This window comes from Salvelinus namaycush, chromosome 35 (genome assembly GCF_016432855.1).
Source record: "Salvelinus namaycush isolate Seneca chromosome 35, SaNama_1.0, whole genome shotgun sequence".
In the NCBI taxonomy this organism is placed as follows: Eukaryota; Metazoa; Chordata; class Actinopteri; order Salmoniformes; family Salmonidae; genus Salvelinus; species Salvelinus namaycush.
Window position 1 is genome coordinate 25,988,598 of NC_052341.1, and position 21,789 is coordinate 26,010,386.

The 21,789-nt window shown below is 41.9% G+C and overlaps 1 protein-coding gene across 2 annotated transcripts; it reads left to right on the plus strand.

Annotated features, from left to right (window-relative positions):
* Window positions 1-5,192: 5,192 nt before the first annotated feature.
* Window positions 5,193-21,441, plus strand: LOC120029743 (protein quaking-A-like). Of its 2 annotated transcripts, XM_038975012.1 has the most exons (9): window positions 5,193-5,535; window positions 5,609-5,800; window positions 9,431-9,582; window positions 10,983-11,099; window positions 13,811-13,954; window positions 16,686-16,773; window positions 17,146-17,439; window positions 17,729-17,803; window positions 19,818-21,441. In XM_038975012.1, exons 2-9 carry the CDS (start codon window positions 5,653-5,655, stop codon window positions 19,838-19,840), a joined length of 1,041 nt encoding a protein of 346 aa, XP_038830940.1. In that variant the 5' UTR covers window positions 5,193-5,535; window positions 5,609-5,652; the 3' UTR covers window positions 19,841-21,441. The 2 variants fall into 2 exon arrangements, 1 of the variants encoding a protein (XP_038830940.1); XR_005473598.1 differs by having other exon boundaries at window positions 5,193-5,800; window positions 17,532-17,803.
* Window positions 21,442-21,789: the final 348 nt, after the last annotated feature.

The window sequence follows — 21,789 nt, forward strand, 5'->3', positions numbered from 1 at the left end:
CACTATGCAATCTGGTTTCCGAGCTGGTCATGGGTGCACCTCAGCCACGCTCAAGGTCCTAAACGATATAATAACTGCCATCGATAAAAGTCAGTACTGTGCAGCCGTCTTCATCGACCTGCCCAAGGCTTTCGACTCTGTCAATCACTGCACTCTTATCAGCAGACTCAATAGCCTTGGCTTCTAAAATGACTGCCTCGCCTGGTTGACCAACTACTTCTCAGATAGAGTTCAGTGTGTCAAATCGGAGGGCCTGTTGTCCGGACCTCTGGCAGTCTCTATGGGCGTGCCACAGGGTTCAATTCTCGGGCCGAATCTTTTTTCTGTATATATCAATGATGTCGCTCTTGCTGCTGGTGATTCTCTGATCCACCTCTACGCAGACGACACCCTTCTGTAAACATCTGGCCCTTATTTGGATACTGTGCTAACAAACCTCCAAACGAGCTTCAATGCCATACAACACTCCTTCTGAGGCCTCCAAATGCAAGTAAAACTAAGTGCATGCTCTTCAACCGATTGCGGCCCGCCCGACTAGCATCACTACTCTGAACGGTTCGGACTTAGAATATGTGAACAACTACAAATACCTAGGTGTCTGGCTAGACTGTAAACTCTCCTTCCAGACTCACATTAAGCATCTCCAATCCAAAATTAAATCTAGAATCGGCTTCCTATTTCGCAACAAAGCCTCCTTCACTCATGCTGCCAAACATACTCTCGTAAAATGGACTATCCTACCGATCCTTGACTTCGGCGATGTCATTTACAAAATAGCCTCCAACACTCTACTCAGAAAACTGTATGTAGTCTATCACAGTGCCATCCGTTTTGTTACTAAATCCCCTGGGACCTGTATGCTCTCGTTGGCTGGCCCTCACTACATATTCGTCGCCAAACCCACTGGCTCCAGGTCAACTATAAGTCTATGCTAGGTAATGCCCCGCCTTATCTCAGCTCACTGGTCACCATAGCAACACCCACCCGTAGCACGCACTCCAGCAGGTATATTTCACTGCTCATCCCCAAAGCCAACACTTCCTTTGGCCGCCTTTCCTTCCAGTTCTCTGCTGCCAATGACTGGAACGAATTGCAAAAATCACTGGAGCTGGAGTCTAATATCTCCCTCTCTAACTTTAAGCATCAGCTGTCAGAGCAGCTTACCGATCACTGTACCTGTACATGGCCAATCTGTAAATAGCACACCCAACTACCTCATCCCCATATTATTACTTACCCTCTTGCTCTTTTGCACCCCATTATCTCTACTTGCACATCATCATCTGCACATCCATCACACCAGTGTTAATGCTAAATTGTAATTATTTCGCCTCTATGGCCTATTTATTGCCTACCTCCCTACTCTTCTACATTTGCACACACTGTACATAGATTTTTTTCTATTATGTTATTGACTGTACGTTTGTTTGTGTAACTGTGTTTAATTTTGTTGCACTGCTTTGCTTAATCTTGGCCAGGTTGCAGTTGTAAATGAGAACTTGTTCTCAACTGGCCTACCTGGTTAGATAAAGGTAAAATAAACAAATGTATATTCAGTGAATTGCTTTTGTATTACTTTAGTACCTTGTTGCAAACAAGATGCATGTTTTGAAATATGTTTTATTCTCTACAGGTTTCCTTTTCACTCTGTCAATTAGCTTAGTATTGTTGAGTTACTACAATGACATTGATTCATCCTCAGTTTTCTCCTATCACAGCCATTAAACTCTGTAACTGTTTTAAAGTCACCATTGGCCTCATGGTGAAATCCTGAGTGGTTTACTTCCTCTCCAGCAACTGAGTTAGGAAGGACGCCTGTATCTTTGTAGTGACTGGGTGTATTGATACACCATCCAAAGTGTAATTATTAATAACTTCACCATGCTCAAAGGGATAGTCAAAGTCTGCTTTTTATTTTAACCCCTCTACCAATAGGTGCCCTCCTTCGCTAGGCATTGGAAAACCTCTGTGGTCTTTGTGGTTGAATCTGTGTTTGAAATTCACTGCTCGACTGAGGGACCTTACAGATCATTGTATGTATGGGTTACAGAGATGAGGTAGTCATTCAAAAATCATGTTAAACACTTATTACACACAGAGTGAGTCCATGCAACTTGTTAACCCCAATGGCTCCAGGGGCGCAGGACAATGGTGACCCTAGCCGTGACCCCACTCCCTGAGAGTGCCATAGTTGGGATATGCAAGAAACACATTTCCATTACACTTGTACAAGTGTGTAACAGGATACATATAAGCACCCCCAAATTATTGTATACAGTTTGACATCTGACAGAGGAGCTGCTTTTTAAAGACCACCAAGTACTGTCAAAGTCACTAGGACAAATCCTAACCTCCGTTGCATGCATTAATGTCACTGGGAGACTTAAGGGAAAATTTGACATAAGTAAAAGTTAGGATTTGGCCCTGCCATCCAGGACCTCTATACCAGGCGGTATCAGAGGAAAGCCCATAAAATTGTCAGACTCCAGTCACCCTGGTCATAGATTGTTTTCTCGGCTACCGCACGGCAAGCGGTACCGGAGCGCCAAGTCTAGGACCAAAAGGCTCCTAAACAGCTTCTACCCCCAAGCCATAAGACAGCTGAACAATTAATAAAATGGCCACCGGACTATTACATTGACCTCTACCCCTGCACACTGACTCGGTACCTGCACCCCCTGTATATAGCCTCGTTATTGTGTTACTTTTTATTATTTTTTAATTTGGTAAATATTTTATTAACTCTTCTTGAACTGGTTACGGGCTTGTAAGTAAGCATTTCACTTGTTGTATTCGGCACATGTGACAAATAAAGTTTGATTTGAATAGGAATGGTGGTGGTGTAGCATTGTACATTCAGAATCATGATTGTAAAAAGGTATGGAATATAGTGAAGAGCTTACTTGGTACATCTCTCATCATGCCCATCTAGTGTGGAGGTTGACGGGAGAACAATAACAAAACCAGCTGATATTGCCAATCATTTTGCAGATCTTTTTACAAAGAAAACTCATTTACTGAGAGATAATCTAAACACCCATTCTTCCAACAAGCTATTCTTCCAACAAGCTATATCAATCAACAAGTTAATTGTGAAATAAAATGTACACCATTTAAAATGGCCAAACCCAATTCACAACAGTACTCAGTTGGTAAGAGACAGACATTTAATCAATACAAGGAATAGGTTGTCCAACATTTACTGTATTTGTTATCTTGGCAGAAAAGAGAAACAGGCAAAATAACATTTTGATTCAGAGCAATAAAGACATTGAACAATTTATCTGAGAAAACCAGAAACCTTTCAATATATATATTCAAACAATACTTCAGAACCATATAAATATAATAAATTGGAAGATTGTGCAGGACTATGGTAGATGAAGGAACTAACATATATTTTCAGACTAGACTAGAATATTTATCTGGTCAACATGTCAGTGTATTATGTCTGTTGTTTGTAACAGTGTGTTATATGTGAAAATGTGATTGTATTATAATTTAAAAGAGATCCCAATAAAATACAACTTAAAGAAGCTGTATTTTGCTGCCATCTGCTGGTGTTTATAGGTACTGTTCTTGTAGCACATGGAGATGTGAGAAACTTACTCCTCAGCCTGAAGTGTCCCCACTTGCATCAGCTTGCTTTTCGTGTGGCGCCGACTAGTACGACACTTCAGGAGGTTGGTCATGTGTGCTGGCAAGGCAGAGGTCCAGAGTTCGGCAGTATGGGCTAAATCTGGAGTAAGTGGTACTCACTAAGCAAGTAGCTTGTCTTTTACAGTGGTGCCGTGACACGGATCTACAGTTGCACTTAGCTTAACGCTGGGGTCGCAGTTGAGTAAGTTTGAGGGGTGAATGTAGCACATGGGGATGTGTGACACTTACTCCTCCGCCTGAAGGGTCCCCACTTGCGCCAGCGAATAACCAGCTTTTCGTGTGACTCTTCAGAAGAACGGTCGTGTGTGCTAGCAAGACAGAGGTCCCGAGTTTGCACCAATATGGTCTTGCTAAGCAAGCAGCTTGAAGCCGTTTACACTCTGCTCCCTCTCTCATCCTGCCATTTTACAGCAGTTACATTGGGAAACACTAGATGGCACTCTCCTCTGGTATTTCCTTGGATTTTTGTCCTTTGTTCAGTGATGTCATAGTTTGACCTCTAACCCAAATCTCTGGGTTCAAATGCCTAACGTTCGCTTCATCAAAGACACAGATACTACTGACAAAAAAAATTCTGAACTCTCTCTCTCTGCTGTGAGTATGTTTCAGTAGCTAGTCAGTGTCTTGTGTCAGGGTGAGAGGTGGTATTGTTTGGGCCATGAGAGGACAATGTCCTACCTCCGCTCTGAATACCCACCATACCATACCAGGCTGGACCAACGCCATCATCCAATAACACACACATACACAGGCACACAAACATGCGCACACACACACATTGTTCCCTACCCCATCAGACGTATAAGACAGTCGTTGTCTTGAAGGTTAACTACACACGTCTGATTGTTAGCAGGAATGACATGTGGTGCCTGGTGGGTTGAGATGGGGGAGGAGAAGGGAAGGGGGAGGGAAAGAAAGGGGGAGAGAAATGATGGGGTGAGATGGGAGCTCAATCTGAGATTACTATTCTTTCCCTGTGTGTGGTGTGTATGTGTGTGAGTTTGTCTTTCGATTAATATTCTGTCTGCTGCATATCTGTGTTGGAGTGTACAGAGGAATGACAGTGTGAGACAGCTGTGGCGTATAAAGACTAGAGTCAGAACAGCTAGTCTACAGTCAGAACACACACACACACGCACATACACAGTCTTGCCAATTACAAGGCATTATTATCCAAAGTATACATTAATTTAGCTTTTTATTCAAAGAAAAGTGTGTGTGTGTGTGTGAGACAGATAGAGAGATAAAGACAGAGAGACCACCTGCATGCCACACACACTTTCAGAGACCCCCAAGTGACAGACAGCAACTGAATGTAGAACAGGTGTGCATACCTCTGAGTGCAACTGGACAAATAGCATTGTTGACATTGTCATCTAGAATAGTTCATCCTCTAAGTGTGTGTGTGTGTGCGTGCATGAGGAGAGAGAGGGGAGACAGCATGCCCTCTCACCTGAATCGAATCTTCGGGGACACACAGCGCGCTCTGGTACCACCCACTACCCCATTTCGGTCTCTCTCTCCCACTCCCTCTTTCTCTCTCTTGCAGTGTGATGTTTGGTCATATGACAGGGTCTGAATACCGACACACACCGGACATGAGCGAGTAGGAGTGAAGGGGAGAAAACAAGTGAACCGACCCTGAGAGAGCGTGAAAAGGCACTAGGGCACTTCTATCTGACTGTGAAACGGCGAAGAAGAGAACTCGCTTAAAGAAACGGCGGACACGAGTTTCACCAACTAACTTTTGCGAGCATATAGGCCTAATCAACTGAGCGGAGTTAAAAAACAACAACAACTATTTCCAAGCCTCTCTAGTTATTTCTTTCCCATCTTTTTAGCGCATGACCTCGGGACTGCCTAATACTCAGAGCGGTAAGTGACAAACTCATCACAGAATCGGAGGCTGGGGCTCGAGGCAGCATTTTGGACATCACTTTTATTGCAGAGCGTCGCGCCTTGATTTTGGAGACTTGAGTTGTGAGTGTGGCCATGGTCGGGGAGATGAGTGAGCAGGTCCGGGAAAGACCAAGGCCCAGCCCGGACTACCTGATGCAGTTGATGACGGACCGGAAAGTGATGAGCTCGCTGCCCAACTTCACTGGCATCTTCACACACCTGGAGCGGCTCCTAGAAGAAGGTAAGTGTCTAGGCTCAATACATATTTTAGATTTACAAAAGACATGGTAGCTTAGGTCTAAAGTTAGTTGGTGGATATGTGAATTATATTGCATGGTATAGGCTACACAGTAAAACAAAACTTAATATTGTTAAGTAACTGGTTCTACAGCCTTTTTTTTGTTTACTCAACTTTTCGATCCAAGTGTTACCTGAACTAAAATCAAAATATTGGCCCAAATTTAGCTCCAACTTGATTTAACGTATGCAAAATATGTCAATTTAAAATTATGTGGTTGCTCAACTTGTCTCATATGTTCATTCAACTACAAGTTATTATTTGGGCATCACAACTAAAAAAGGCTATGCAACTGTTTACACACACAACATGCTTTTAACATACAATGTTTTCAACTTACATATTTGACACACATGATTAGATTGTGCATGTTAATCTACAGTAATTATTACTAAACATGTCCTCACTTGGGATTTGAACTCAAAACCTCTTAGTTCACAGCATTCTGATCTTCCTGCTACACACCATGTTTGTGTCAATTATCAGTTCATCTGACTATTCTCTTAACATTGATTTGATTTATTTCAGCAATTGTTGTGTTTTCTGTATAGTTGTCTATTATATTAGTCTGTTTTTAATGTTACTCCTGAATCACTATGATAAATAAAATGTTTTTTTTGTGTGTGCTTTTAACCGAGCTGAGATTTACTTTGGAGTGCAAAGTGTAGCAATACAGGTGAAATCAGTCATTGGTACACATGGTGGCGTGGCAGGAAGATTGGAATGTCTTAAACCAAGAGGCTGTGAGTTCTAATCCCAGGTGTGGACATGTGGAATATGAATTACTGTATACATGCACTATGTAATCATGTGTGTCAAATATGTAAATTGAACACATTGTATGTTAAAAGCAATGTGTGTGTAACTAGTTCCACAGCCTTTTTTAGGTCAAATTCCCAAATAATAGTTTCTAGTTGAATTATTGTATTCTTTTTAGTTCAGGTAACACTTAGACCAAAAAGTTGAGTGAAAAAGGCTGTTGAACCAGTTACTTAATAATAATAAGAGACAGAGTGATATTTACTCGGGAGGAGGTGCTGGTCCAAGTCAAGGTGTCATAAAAGAAAATACACCCCACTCCCCAACGTAAAAAAATGTTTTCACATGACCCTCCCCTTGGACATAAAAATACATGAAACACCCTCCCCCCTCGTAGAATTAACTTTAAATATTGTTTACGACCACAAATAATAATAACTAGCGACCCTGTGTTTCTAAACGTGGATATGGACTTTGCCACTTCAGCATGCTTTTGTAGCACAGTTGATGCCACGCAGGGCTACGGGCCAGAAGGTTGGGGGTTCGCCGACCACCCCAGACAAGCTCACTCTCCCTGCCTGTTTCATTACATAATTATAATTCTATAAAATATATGCAACAAATTTTCCATTAACAGGTTTCTGTGCCAATGCACCACACAACCAATAAACAAAGCATACCAACTTCGGGCACTTCAATATCATGTTTTGTGTTTACACCACAATAAATAGACTGTGTCAATCTCAACAAACGTTAGATAGTTTGTGTGTATGTATTGGCTACGTGTGTCATTTTTAAATTGATGTACATGTAGTTCTGTCCTTGAGCTGTTCTTGTCTATTAATGTTCTGTATTATGTTTTGTGTGGACACCAGGAAGAGTAGCTGCTGCTTTCGCAACAGCTAATGAAAATCCTAATAAAATACCAAAATACATCCCTCCCTAACTTGTACACTTACCCGGTATAGAAGGCTTGGTTTGACAATCTCTGAATATCATTCAACTTTTTGGTGTTTTGTAACAGATGTCTCTTTCCATTCATCAATTGGCCCGCTGCACAGTTTTGATAGATTTACTTTATTTGTCAGTAAAAAAAAAGTATATATATATATATATATATATATATATATATATATATATATATATATATATATATATATATATATACACACACACACACAAAGATTTTTAAACATGACTGGGATTGCACAATAAAGTTAGGGACTTATTTTCATTGTGGTCCCTTTTTTAAACATAAATACATATACGATTGCATAGATACAGTCACATTACAGAGATGGAGATGAAAAAATGCTCAACTTCCAGATGAGTATGAGGGGGGTGTTTAATTAAGTACAATTCTTACAAGCCTGTTTGGCTGGTAGCTTATTCTTGAGATGTCCGGGGCTACTGGTGAACACTGATGTGCAGACATAATCAAAGTGACACTGGACTAGCACACTAGCTAGGCTTCCATCCAATTGCCGACAGATTTGAATGTGAATATTCTACAATCTTCATAAAAACAATATGCCATTTCAGAGTTTCCTTTAGGAAAATGTGTCACCTGAAAACTTGACAGGGAAGATTTAAAGTTCAAACAATATGGTTTTTTACAGTGTACGGTGAGATACACGCACACATGCTTGGGCACACACACACACACACAATAATACACACACCAGGCAGTGAGTGCTGTGAACAAATGGACAGTTGTTAGGCCGGTGACCTAATGTGCGAGGGGTGTGAATGTGACGCCCCATCCCCGGCCAGGCACGAGGTTCAGTACACGGCAAATGGGATGTCAGCCTGAAAATATTTGACTGGGCAGGGCGTGCAGAGACTATCTATTTGAACACAAAGCCACAACACACACACACCATTTTGTGTGTGTGGTCGATTGATTCATTTATTGATTGTAGTATTTCAAGAGGAACACCGCAACAACCAAACACACCCCAAACAAGACAAACAACATGGAAACAAACAATAAGATGTTATGTGGAATTATTGATCAGGGTAACAATGGTCATGGTGTTGCTTTTGACAAAGGGAAAGCGGAGGGGGAGAAAGATAGGGAGGGGGGGAAGGTAGTAAGAGAGGGGGAGTTATTTGAGCTAGGATTTATCTCAACACTTCAACCTGCCATTACACTATCTAGAGCTGTCTGTATTTATAGACTGGATCATGGTCAAACATGCACATACTTTCACACTCATGCACGCACTGTCTATCTTTCTGTCCTACAGCCACATTATTCATATTGTGTCAGGTTAACTACTGTGGCTGTCTCATCCAAGACACCTCATCCACGGTGTGTGTGTGTGGTGTACGTGTACTGTCAGGTGTCTGTGTAATAATCAGGTTTACGTGTGAGGTCAGGTGTGTTATTAGAGGCTTAAAGCTGTTGTGATTATAGGTTTACATAATTAACTGTACCAGTTATTATTACTATGGTCACACTTAGTTATCACTCTGCTTCCGTCAGGTCATGGTTATTTCACAGGGTAGTCACTGTGTGTGTGTGTGTGTGTGTGTGTGTGTGTGTGTGTGTGTGTGTGTGTGTGTGTGTGTGTGTGTGTGTGTGTGTGTGTGTGTGTGTGTGTGTGTGTGTGTGTGTGTGTGTGTGGTAGCCTAGCTGATTATTATTATAGTGGTTGGGTATTATATGTTGTTAGTAATGCATCATGCAACAATATTGGAAGTCTGAGTCAGACAGCTTTAAACAAACACACACTATCTTTATTTTGTTATTGGGTCTAGTGTTCTAAGTGATCTGTTTCTCTCTTCTCTCTCTCTTTCTCCCTCTATCAGAGATAGGTAGAGTGCGCAAGGACATGTATAATGACTCCATGAATGGAGGTGTGGCCGCCGAGGGGCGGAACTCTGAGGAGCTGCCTAATGGGATTGGTCCAGTGGCTCAGCTGCAGGAGAAGCTCTACGTGCCCGTCAAAGAGTACCCCGACGTGAGTGGACAAACCTTTTTTCACCCTTTGTAGACTTTATTGTAGTGTCTATCCAGAGTGACAGAAAATCAATACCGAAATCAACCCCTTTCCATAACAACAAACTTCCAGCCCATTGGCGGCTAAGGTAGAGCCATTGCCATGTTGATACTCCTGTCTGGTCCTTTCAGATTTGTTAACACAGATGGGGTAGCAATAAAGGGGGAAGGGCTGCTTTCTAAGCTCCCAGCCCTTATAAAAGGGGGTTAGAATGTATGGCAGAGGACATCAGATAGAGGTGATGACAGAAGCTTCTCTTCATTCACATGATAAAATGGCAGTGTAACCCTGGATAATGCGTGCGCGTGCACACACATACATACAAACACACAGGCACATGCAGAAGCATGCACACAAACTCACACAAGACGATGGAACAGATGAGATCAGGGCTAAAAATACAGGATAGCTCCTCTCTCTAGTGTGTGTGTGTGTGTATGTGTGTGTATGCGTGTGCGTGCGGGTGTGCGTGCATGTGGGTGTGTTAAAGTTCTTTAGGAATGAAGAGAATGCGTTGACACCCATATAGAAGTGGGGGGTCAGAGAAACAAAAACAGACAGACACAAGGGTGTGAAAGGTAGAGAGACAGAGGGAAAGACAAATGGAGAGAGAGATGGGAAAGAGGGTGAGAGAGAGAGCTAGAGAGAGGGGCAGCTGTCTTATTAATCTCTCAGCTCCAATGACAGATAAGGTTAAAAGTGTCCAGCCTCACCACCAGCCAACACACACAATGACCTATTCCTGACTCTCTCTCTCTCTCTCTCTCTCTCTCTCGCACGCGCACACACACACACACACATACACAATAAGAACAGAAATTAAATATTAACATGAAGATTGCATTATGCAAAAAGATAAGAAATCTCTCTGCCTGTGCCATCCTGGGTTCAACGGACTGTTATTGCAGCAGCGCTCACTAAATCAGTTGTGGCCAGCTTTCCTCCTGGGGAGTGAATGGATGTGCAGGATTTTTCTCCAGCCCTCCTATAAATACACGTCACTCTACCAAATTCTTTCGACAACTACATACTTTGGAGTGAGTCCGTTGTTTGTGATTTCATGGACAATAGACACTCCAGGCTTCAGTTAATTTTTTCCGTGCTGGGAGAGTATTCAATATAATATTAAATGTCTTATTACTTAGCTAGTATGAACAAGTTACCAACCACGGCCAGGAGTATTACTTAGCTAGTATGAACAAGTTACCAACCACGGCCAGGAGTATTACTTAGCTAGTAGACTACAAGTTACCAACCACGGCCAGGAGTATTTCATGGCTAGCCGCCAACTCCTGGCCCTACATATTCTTAAAATATGTCTCTCTGTGTGTGTTTGTGTGTGTGTGTGTGTGTGTGTGTAGTTTAACTTTGTAGGTAGGATCCTGGGTCCGAGGGGTCTGACGGCCAAACAGCTGGAGGCAGAGACGGGCTGTAAGATTATGGTACGAGGGAAAGGATCCATGAGAGATAAAAAGAAGGTACGTACACACAATCACACGCTCACACCAATGACGTGCGGTGAGGTCGGTGGCTGGGTAGGCACTGGCTATTATCAAAGCCAGATTTACTCACAAATAAACATTGCTGAAGCCCAGCTTCACTATACGGTACAACAGATAGCTTAAACAACCAGATTGACATAGGCTACTAACCGAAATTGACCGACAATTTTCAACAAATGTAAATACCAACATAGCCAAGATACACAAGCGATAGCCTCCGATGGCAGCATATTTCATATCATCCGGCAAAATGACACACTGCTCAACTCAGCTCAGCCATTAGACTGATGTAGCATCCACAGTTACAACTGATAGGTGGCACTTCTAAAGACTAGCATATGGACACATTTCATCGGAATAGTTTGGAACGGAAACTCCAGCCTTTCACAATGGATGTACGCGCGCAAACACACAGACACATAATAATATTATTATGTGAAATATTATTACACACACATTTTATCCGAATAGTTTGCAACGCAATGAATTGACTTTCCCCAATGGATTTACGCACACACACACACGTAATAATAATAATATTATTATGTGGAATATTATTATACACACATATACACTGAGTATACAAAACACCTGCTCTTTCCATGACAGACTGACCAGGTGAATCCAGGTGAAAGATATGATGTCACTTGTTAAATCTACTTCAGTCAGTGTAGGAAACAGCTTAAAGGAGGATTTTTAAGCCTTGAGACAATTGAGACTTGGATTGTGTACAGTATGTGTGCCATTTAGAGGGTGAATGGGCAAGACAACTGATTGAAGTGCCTTTGAACGGGGTATGGTAATAGGTGCCAGGCTCACCGGTTTGTGTCAAGAACTGCAATGCTGCTGGGTTTTTCACACTCAAAAGGTTCCCGTGTGTTTCAAGAATGGTCCACCACCCAAAGGACATCCAGCCAACTTGACACAACTGTGGGAAGCATTGAAGTCACCATGGGCCAGCATCCCTGTGGAACGCTTTCAACACCTTGTAGAGTCAATGCCCTGATAAATTGAGGCTGTTCTGAGATCAAAAGGAGGGTGCAACTCATTATTAGATAGGTGTTCGGTATACTCAGTGTATAATAAATAAGGTTCTAATGAAATGTCCATATCTGAAATGAAATGACTGAAAAATGCAGTCCCAAAAGTCAAAAAAGTATCTCATCAAAACTAAATTCTAGCTTGATAAATCAAATGGATCAAATGAATGTTGTCTATTCAACAGTAGCCTAACCCGCAAATTGCAAAGGAAAAATGCATATAGGCCTACCTTAAATGAAGTCCATTCGTCTGTCCTTCAGGATGAGCTTCTTGGTGGTCAAACTCTTGTCTCTGAGCATCCACAACTTTCATTGTGGCGCTGATATGTGCACAGCAGAACCCCGTGTCCATTATTTTATTCTGCAGATCACAAAAGAGTACATCAGTTTAGCTTAAAATCTCCACTTAGACCATCAGCAGAAAGCCAGTTGAAGCCTTTGACAACCAGGTATCATATCCAGAGGCCATCAGCAGCGTGTCGTTGTCCCGATCTGATGATTTTCCGTCTCATCCTTTGATGAAAGTCAAAAAGTGCAGGTGCTGGTCTCCCTCTCTGAATTGTACTAAGTTTTCCTTGGAAATCCAACTTGAAAATTGTTTGAGGTGCAGTATAGTGTCCATTTGTCATGTTATTTTTGCTGGCTAGCTAGCTTTGTTCAGTTCAACGGATGCGAGCACAAAATAATGTAGACACCCAAATGTGCAGGGCTTACCCCAGGCATACCCACACAACAAGGGTAATCAACAGCGACAGGAGTAAGTAACGCGTTTGAATGGATTTGAATGGTTGGAAATGAAGGCGTGCATACCCTGGTGCCTTTCCTGAGGTTTTGATACAGTTTTATCTAATGTTTAGATTCTGAGCATAAAAACCACCAGAATCATTGAGAAAAAACGTTAGATAACAAAAAATGAATGATCATTTTTTTTTTAATATTATTTATTTGGCTTTCCATAACAGCTTTTTTTATGACATAATCATAGACCTACCCTGCCTACTGCACATCATTGGCTCACACACCACACATTTTAACAGACACTCTTAACCCTAATTGCTCCTGTAAGTCGCTTTGGTTAAGTGCATTGCTCAATTGCACATCGACCAATTTTTCACCTAGTCGGCTCAGGGATTTGAACCAGCAACCTATCAGCTACTAGTCCAACACTCTTAACCACTAGGCTACCTGCCGGCCTCACATGCATGCACCTATGCACACACACCCATAGCATAGTGTATTTATTTTGGCACTAGATTCTAAATGGAGTGGAGTAGAGGTGAAAAGAGCTGGGTCCGTCTGTTTCTCCGCTGTTTTTGGTTCTTTGGTTCTGGCCAGGGCGTCAGACTTCCAGTGGAGCAGCTAACGGCAGGTGGAGCATATCATCATTCCATCTACCTCTCATGAGAATACACCAATCCCACACCTCAGAGACAGAAAGAAAGAAAGACAGAAAGAAAGACAGAAAGAAAGAAAGGGGGGAGATGGAGAGATGGGGAAATTAGTTGAGAGGTATAAAAAGTGGGTAGACATTCTGACCTTCTCCACGAGTGGGGATTATTCACTTGCAGCAAAATGGCTGCCGTGTTACAGAACTAAAGTCAATGTGGACAGTCTTCAGGGAATATTATTGTTTTGAATGTGTATCAGGAGGAGCTGAACAGAGGGAAACCTAACTGGGAACACCTGAGTGAGGAACTCCATGTACTCATCACAGTGGAAGACACACACAACAGAGCTCAGATCAAACTACAAAGAGCTACCGTAGAGGTCAAGAAACTACTCGTACCAGCCGTGAGTACCATGCGATTCATGCTATAATTATGTGTGTGAGTGTGTGTTTGTGTGTGTGTATATTCAGTTGAAGTCAGAAGTTTACATACACTTAGGTTGGAGTCATTAACTCGTTTTTCAACCCCTCCACAAATTTCTTGTTAACAAACTATAGTTTTGGCAAGTTGGTTAGGACATCTACTTTGTGCATGACACAAGGCATTTTTCCAACATTGTTTACAGACAGATTGTTTCCCTTATAATTCACTGTATTACATACACTAAGTTGACTGTGCCTTTAAACAGCTTGGAAAATTCCAGAAAATGATGTCATGGCTTTAGAAGCTTCTTATAGGCTAATTGGCATAATTTGAGTCAATTGTAGGTGTGGATTTATTTCAAGGCCTACCTTCAAACTCAATGCCTCTTTGCGTGACATCATGAGAAAATCAAAAGAAATCAGCCAAGAACTCAGAAAAAAAATTGTAGACCTCCACAAGTCTGGTTCATCCTTAGGACCACGCAGCTGTCATACCGCTCAGGAAGGAGACGCGTTCTGTCTCCTAGAGATGAACGTACTTTGGTGCGAAAAGTGCAAATCAATCCCAGAACAACAGCAAAGGACCTTGTGAAGATGCTGGAGGAAACGGGTACAAAATTATCTATATCCACAGTAAAACAAGTCCTATATATACATAACCTGAAAGGCTGCTCAGCAAGGAAGAAGCCACTGCTCCAAAACCGCCATAAAAAAGCCAGTCTACGGTTTGAAACTGCACATGGGGACAAAGATCGTACTTTTTGGAGAAATGTCCTCTGGTCTGATGAAACAAAAATATAACTATTTGGCCATAATGACCATCGTTATGTATGGAGGAAAAGGGGGAGGCTTGCAAGCCAAAGAACACCATTCAAACCATGAAGCACGGGGGTGGCAGCATCATGTTGTGGGGGTGCTTTGCTGCAGGAGAGGCTGGTGCACTTCACAAAATAGATGGCGTCATGAGGAAGGAAAATTATGTGGATATATTGAAGCAACATCTCAAGACATCAGTCAGGAAGTTAAAGCTTGGTGGCAAATGGGTCTTCCAAATGGACAATGACCCCAAGCATACTTCCAAAGTTGTGGCAAAATGGCTTAAGGACAGCAAAGTCAAGGTATTTAGCCATTTGAGTGGCCATCACAAAGCCCTGACCTCAATCCTATAGACAATTTGTGGACAGAACTGAAAAAGTGTGTGCGAGCAAGGAGGCCTACAAACCTGACTCAGTTACACCAGCGCTGTCAGGAAGAATGGGCCAAAATTCACCCAACTTATTGTGGGAAGCTTGTGGAAGCCTACCCGAAATGTTTGACCCAAGTTAATTTAAAGGCAATGCTACCAAATACTAATTGAGTGTATGTAAACTTCTGACCCACTGGGAATGTGATGAAAGAAATAAAAGCTGAAATAAATCATTCTCTCTACTATTATTCTGACATTTCACATTCTTAAAATAAAGTGGTGATCCTAACTGACCTAAAACAGGGAACTTTTACTAGGATTAAATGTCAGGAATTGTGGAAAACTGAGTTTAAATGTATTTGGCTAAGGTGTATGTAAACTTCCGTCTTCCACTGTATAGTGTACACAGTATGTCCCACTGGGCAAAAACTAGTTGAATCAACATTGTTTCCAAGTCATTTCAACCTCAGAAATCTATGTGGTGACGTTGAATCAGCGTGGAAAATGACTTGTATTTGCAAAAAGTAATCAACATAAGGTCATTTCGTATTTATTTCACCCAACTTTTAACCTAAATCCAATGACATGGTGAAATGTGTTGTTGATTTCACGTTGAATTCCCAATAGTTGACAACTCAACCAAATGTAAATCAAAACTAGACGTTGAACTGATGTCTGTGCCCAGTGGGGTGTGTGTGTGTGTCTGTGTTTGTGTGTGTGTAATTCACCAGGCAGCATCTATAAAGGCGTATCCATGGTAATGTGTGTTGTGAAAGGAGGAGGGGATGAATGGAGAGACTGTTCACTCTTTCTCTTCACTCTATCACTCCTTTCACTCCTCTCTCACACTCAATTCATTCCCTCCTCCTCATTCTCTTTCTCTTTTCTCACATCAACTCTTTCCATGCGTCCCTCAACAATTCTCACATTCTCTTAGCCACCTACCCAATGCCCCCACACCACAGACAGAATATTGCGAACAATGTTGCTCTCACTCCTGAATTCAATATTGAATAAAGTAGTTGTGAACTTTCACCCAAACTCTCAAATCGCACTGCATTTACTTACAGCAGGGATATTCAAACTGGGGTCCACGGAGGTACCGCAGTGGGTCGGCAAAAAATATATCAATGTGTTAGCCTATTAGCTAGAAAGGTAACTCCTATGTTAAAGTTAACTGTGGGTAGGGCAAACATTATTTACAACTATCTACCAAATCTATTCCTTTTAAAATGTTGATTACTTCCCCTGACAATTATCATTCACCTGATTATAAGACAAGACATCTAGAATATATATAATTTTTTGGCCAATATATACTACTAACAGTACATTAAGTTAACCCAGAAGACCTGAGAGTGTGGGTGGCGATTAATGATATCTGTTAGTTTAACTTTGCTGGTCTAGCTGTACAGCTTCAGGCCTACGCCACTCACAATCTGTTCACCAGAGTGTAACGTAATCCAACCTTCAGCCAACTAGACGGATATTAAATGGTGTGTGTGCGTGTGCGTGCATGTGTGTAGGCTGAAGGAGAGGACAGTCTAAAGAAGATGCAGTTGATGGAGCTGGCCATTCTCAATGGAACCTACAGAGACGCCAACATCAAGCAACGTAAGGATGACACCGTTACACTCTTAGAAAAAAGGGTTTCGAAAAGGTTCTTCGGCTGTCCCCATAGGAGAACCCTTTTTGGTTCCAGGTAGAACTCCCTGTGGAAAGGGTTCTACATGGAACCCAAAATGGGTTTTACCTGGAACCAAAAATGTTTTTTCAAATGGTTCTCCTATGGGGACAGCCGAAGAATCCTTTTAGGTTCTAGATAGCATTTTCTTCCCTAATAGTGTAGAAAGTGCCTGTCCTGAAACTGTTGGTGGTGCTTTTTGATGTTTTTGTTTCCAACTAGTAATGCATTTCTATTTGTTTCTCTCTCTCTCTGCGTGTGCGTGTTTACGCTTGTGTGTGTGTGTGTGTGGGTGCGTGCAGCCACTATGGCTTTCTCCCTAGCCTCTCAGCAGCCTCGGCTCATGTCCAGTCCCTCCCCTGTTATGCAGCAGGCTATGAGAAACCCCGCCCCTGTTCAGCAGCCCAATCTCATGCCTCATCTGATTCGGCAGATCCAGAGTCAGCAGGCCCTCATGCAAGGAGCCAATCAGCATGCAGGACTGATGCAGCAATCACCTGAATCAGGAGGATTCTTCTACACTCCCTACGAATATTCCCCCTACACCCTAACCCCATCTATACTAGAATACCCCATGGACACTAGTGGAGTATTAGGTAAACACACACACACACAGATCAAGTTAATTTGGTAATGAGGGTTGTGTTGTTGTGGTGTAACCCGGTTGTATTTCTCTCTCTGTCTCCAGGTATGGCTTTCCAAACCAAAGGCTGAGAGATAAACTCCCTCCTACATATGGACCTCAGACACACACACACACACACACACACACACTTATCTGAGATGGGCCTCTTGACTGTCTTAATGTCTCTGTAACTGTTTGATGATGTCACTGTTAACCCCCTGTGTTTTGGTGTTTTGGTAATGTGGTTGCGTGGTGAGCAGGAGCGATGACGGCTAAGGTGCAACGCCACAATATGAGGGTCCATCCTTACCAAAGAGTAGTGAACACCGACAGAGGTCAGTTAGATCACTAGACAGTGTGAGTGGGGATACGCATTTGTGAGTGATTTTGTGTGTGTGTGTGTGTGTGTGTGTTCATGTGTGTGTCTGTTAGTTGACCTGTGTGCCGCCTGCTAAGAGGGGTATGAGACCAGAATGCGAGGGGAAGGTCAAACAGTGAGCTGTGTGTTAAAGTCAAACAACAGTCTGTCACAGAGCAGAGAGAGGGTAGTGTTAGGAATGGATGAGTCCATTCCAGGGGTGAATATTCCAGGGCGCTCATAGCCCCTCTGTCAGATAGAGGAAGGCATGTGAGGTTGTCCCCTGCTTTTAGAATGGACCGTTCCTCCATGTGACTGTGACCTTGTGACTCTCTTGATTTAGAGTTCTCTTCAAATACTATTTATCTCTCGCTCTATCTCTTTCCCCCTCTTTCTCTCCCCCTCTCTCTCTCTCTCTGCCGGTTGTTTCACAACTGTTCAACCTAAGAGACAAGCAGGGTCATCTCTTTTATACCGTCTTAAATTACACCATTCCTTTGATTTGATTTTGTAAAAGTAAACACTACTTTTTGATCTTTTATTTATTGATATGGTTTTCTAATGATTATTTTGTATATTATGGATCAGAGACATACAGTACTTGAAGCTGAAACAGCCTTCTTATAACCATTATCCATACGACCCTATACTACTGAAATCTGCATTAGGAGATATGGAGTGTAAAGTAAGCATTACTGGACCTTCGTGGGTTAGGGATGGGATGACATTAGATATCATTTCAAAAGACATTCCATTGTCATATCATTATGCCTGCCCTATTCTTTGGAGATTATTGTAGTTGTTGCTTATGTGCTTGGAAAATAGAATTGACTTGTGTGATTGTAAAAATGTATGAATATAATTTTAAGCTATGAGCAGGACGTGTTGTTGCATTCTTGGGGATGTTTTCTTTAGAGTTTACACTACAGACGTGAAGCTCTCACTTGTATTTATTTTGCAAGCATTCAAAGGGTTGTTTCGGTATGACTTTGTATGTTGAAGTGACTCTAGTGTTTTCTTGGTGCCACTATCATACAGTAGAAGTGGCCTAGTCAAGCTGTGTATCAGCCCTAGTTGAACTGGTGTACGTAGAGAACCAATGTTTGATATAAAAAAAACAGACCAAAGAATAAAATAAAAAATAAATGTCTAAAAGTTATTATTAGAAAATATCTGTTAAAAAAATATCTGTTCTTAATTAATTCCTTCTAAAACCACATCTCTTAACATCTCATGGCTCTCGGTAACTGCAGGCCTCTTTGCTTCTCTAGCGGATTACATCTCTAATGCTTAACAGCAGTCTGGAAACCATACCAGATCATTTTTAATCAATTAATTGGTCATCATTGCATTTGGTCTTTTCTGTCAAGACACCATAACATACACCCTGACTGCTGCTAACCATTAAACTGTGTTTAAGCCACCCCTCAGGACCCACCAGCCGTTTCACATACCTGATCTATTCCGTCAAGGTATTGATTATTAGTTGACTAGATGATGTGAAACTACTGGTGGCCCCTATAGACTGGGTTGAGAAACACTGCGTTAGAACAGCTTTAGATGTCAGTGACATTCTCACAGTGACATACCCTATGCTGTCTCCATGGTTTCTCTGTCTGTAGTGCAGCTAGCCTCACTGTAGCAGTGCTCATACGTTCTACAAAGGGCACCTTTTATAATGCCTTCATTAACAATACATAAGCATTCATAACTGCCTATGTCAGCAGTCGCTGGTTGGCATCTCACATTTGTGTCACTTACTGCATATGCCAGACCTTATGTCAACTTGCAGCTATTGACTTATAAATGCTTATGTAGTGTTTATGAAGGAGTTATGTATGTTCACACTGTGTGTGTGTGACTGCAGTAAATCTGACACCACTAGCTGACACTAATCTCTTTCTATCTTTTTCTATGTGTCTTTTTGTTTCCTTAATTTCTTTGTGTCTGTCCGTCTGTCTCCTAACCCCCCCCCCCCCCCCCCCCCCCAGCTGCCACAGCAACTAACCCTTGACCTCTGTACCCACTGATGACCCGCCCATCTCCGCCTGTGGCTTGCTCGTTGCCATGCTCTGGACAACAGCCATGCCCCCCCAGGAGTCACCTCTGCCAAACCAACCAGAGACCAGCGCCATGGTAGTGACCCTTCAGGACCCAATCAGGACCCAGTCACCAGCCATGCCCACCCAAACACCACACTATCAAGCCATGTGCCCCTTCTATAGGAACCACTACATCAAAACCACCCAATCACAACCCCCCAATTAAACCCCAGCCATGCTCTCTGCACTGGTCAGATAACCTATCTCTATACCTTGCCCTGCATTGAGTCGATTTGAAGCTATAATATTATAATAATGAAATAATAATAACAGTCATATGTATGATCATAACATATTCATGCCCACTAAGCTAGTCTGACTGTCCCTGTTCTCAAACCCTCAGCGGGGGTCTAGAGAAACCGGAAGCATCTCGTTTTCGGGGGAGAAAGCAGAGAAGAGGCAAAGCCTAAAAAACGGATGCTTACGGTTTCTGCCGACCCACTAAGTGGTTTCTTTTACGGCCTGCTACTTTAGGTTACCGTCACACAAAATGTTACTCAGATCTGGTTTAATATGTCACACCAGTTTCACATGATGTCCTCTCTAAGACTAGGCTTTTACACCATGCCTGCCTTTCTACAGTGACCTGAGTATCTAATGGGTACGATCACACTTCTCCAGGTGCTACAGAGTGAAGAGTCTCAACCATAACGTTTGCTTTACCAATACAGTATTATATCAATCTGGAGAACAAAGTGCCTTTATTTATTCCAATAGAGAGATATGTCACAGACCAGAGCAGCCTTTTTATGATGGGTTTATATTCTCCATGAAACATGTCTCAACAAAGTGAAAGAGATGTGGTGTATTATAAAGAAACCAACTCAATGTTGTGGTTTCCCATAAGCCTACATGTCTTCTGGATTTAGAATGAAGTGCTAAAAAGGGTCGGTTTCCTCCGTTAGTATAGTAGGACCTCCTCAGAACAGTGTTAGTTTTGTGTGTTTATTTTCTTTGGGGGAATGATGTGTATACTTGTGTGTCTGCCTAGAGAACACACCCTATTGTATAGCGTTGTGTTATTAGATATGTGCGTTACATACCTGAGCTCCTAACTCTCCTCTTGCCCAAGCGGTTGTTCATACTCCACACCAACCATCTCATTCAAGACAAAACATCTGTTTATAATGTATTTTTATATGATATTTTGTATGTGAGAAATAACATTAAATTATGTTTTCTGGTAAGAACAGTATGCCTTACTATGGAGATTTATCTGATTCAGTTTAAGAGCAAACTTTGCTTCCAACCAATGTGCCATTCACCAAGTGTCCGGAGAGTTTTTCAAGTCCTGATATACTGGAAACCTTAACGTATTCTGGACAATTGTCTATCAAGTTAATCTCAGTGTTGCTTACCTTCTGGGCCTTCTCTATGTAGAGAGTCATTATTAACTGTAGTACTGTATATTAATCTACTCTTTGCATTAACTGACCAGTCCTGTACTGTTAACCTCTCTACTCATATCTGCCTCTGCCTCGGTTTCTTTAAAACATAAACTGTGTGAATCTGAGAATTAAAAAGTGTGTTGTTGATGTTTAACTTTTTAAAAGCTGGTAAAAAAAAACAATAACTCTTTGTACTGAAAAACAAAAACATTATTAAACTGGTAGTTGTAAAAAACTAACAAACTTTGTCGCTTTTTCTCTGAAGCTTCTAAAGTTTCCAGTGAGCTTCCTTTCTGCATACTAATCTTAAACACTGCAGGTACTTTTGGAATACACTTAAATTCTTTAGAAATACAGTACACTAGACATACACTTGGTCCCCCTCCTCTCTGTCTCTCTCCAACTCCAACAGTCTGAAGCGAATCGATTGTGCAACCTACCCTTACACACTCACTCATACCTACCCACACACA

Coding starts and splice junctions, on each gene's coding strand:
- LOC120029743 (XM_038975012.1), top strand. CDS start 5,653: ATGGTCGGGGAGATGAGTGAGCAGGTCCGGGAAAGACCAAGGCCCAGC. Junction 13,955..16,685: donor AGAAACTACTCGTACCAGCC/GTGAGTACCATG, acceptor GCATGTGTGTAG/GCTGAAGGAGAGGACAGTCT. Junction 16,774..17,145: donor AGACGCCAACATCAAGCAAC/GTAAGGATGACA, acceptor GGGTGCGTGCAG/CCACTATGGCTTTCTCCCTA.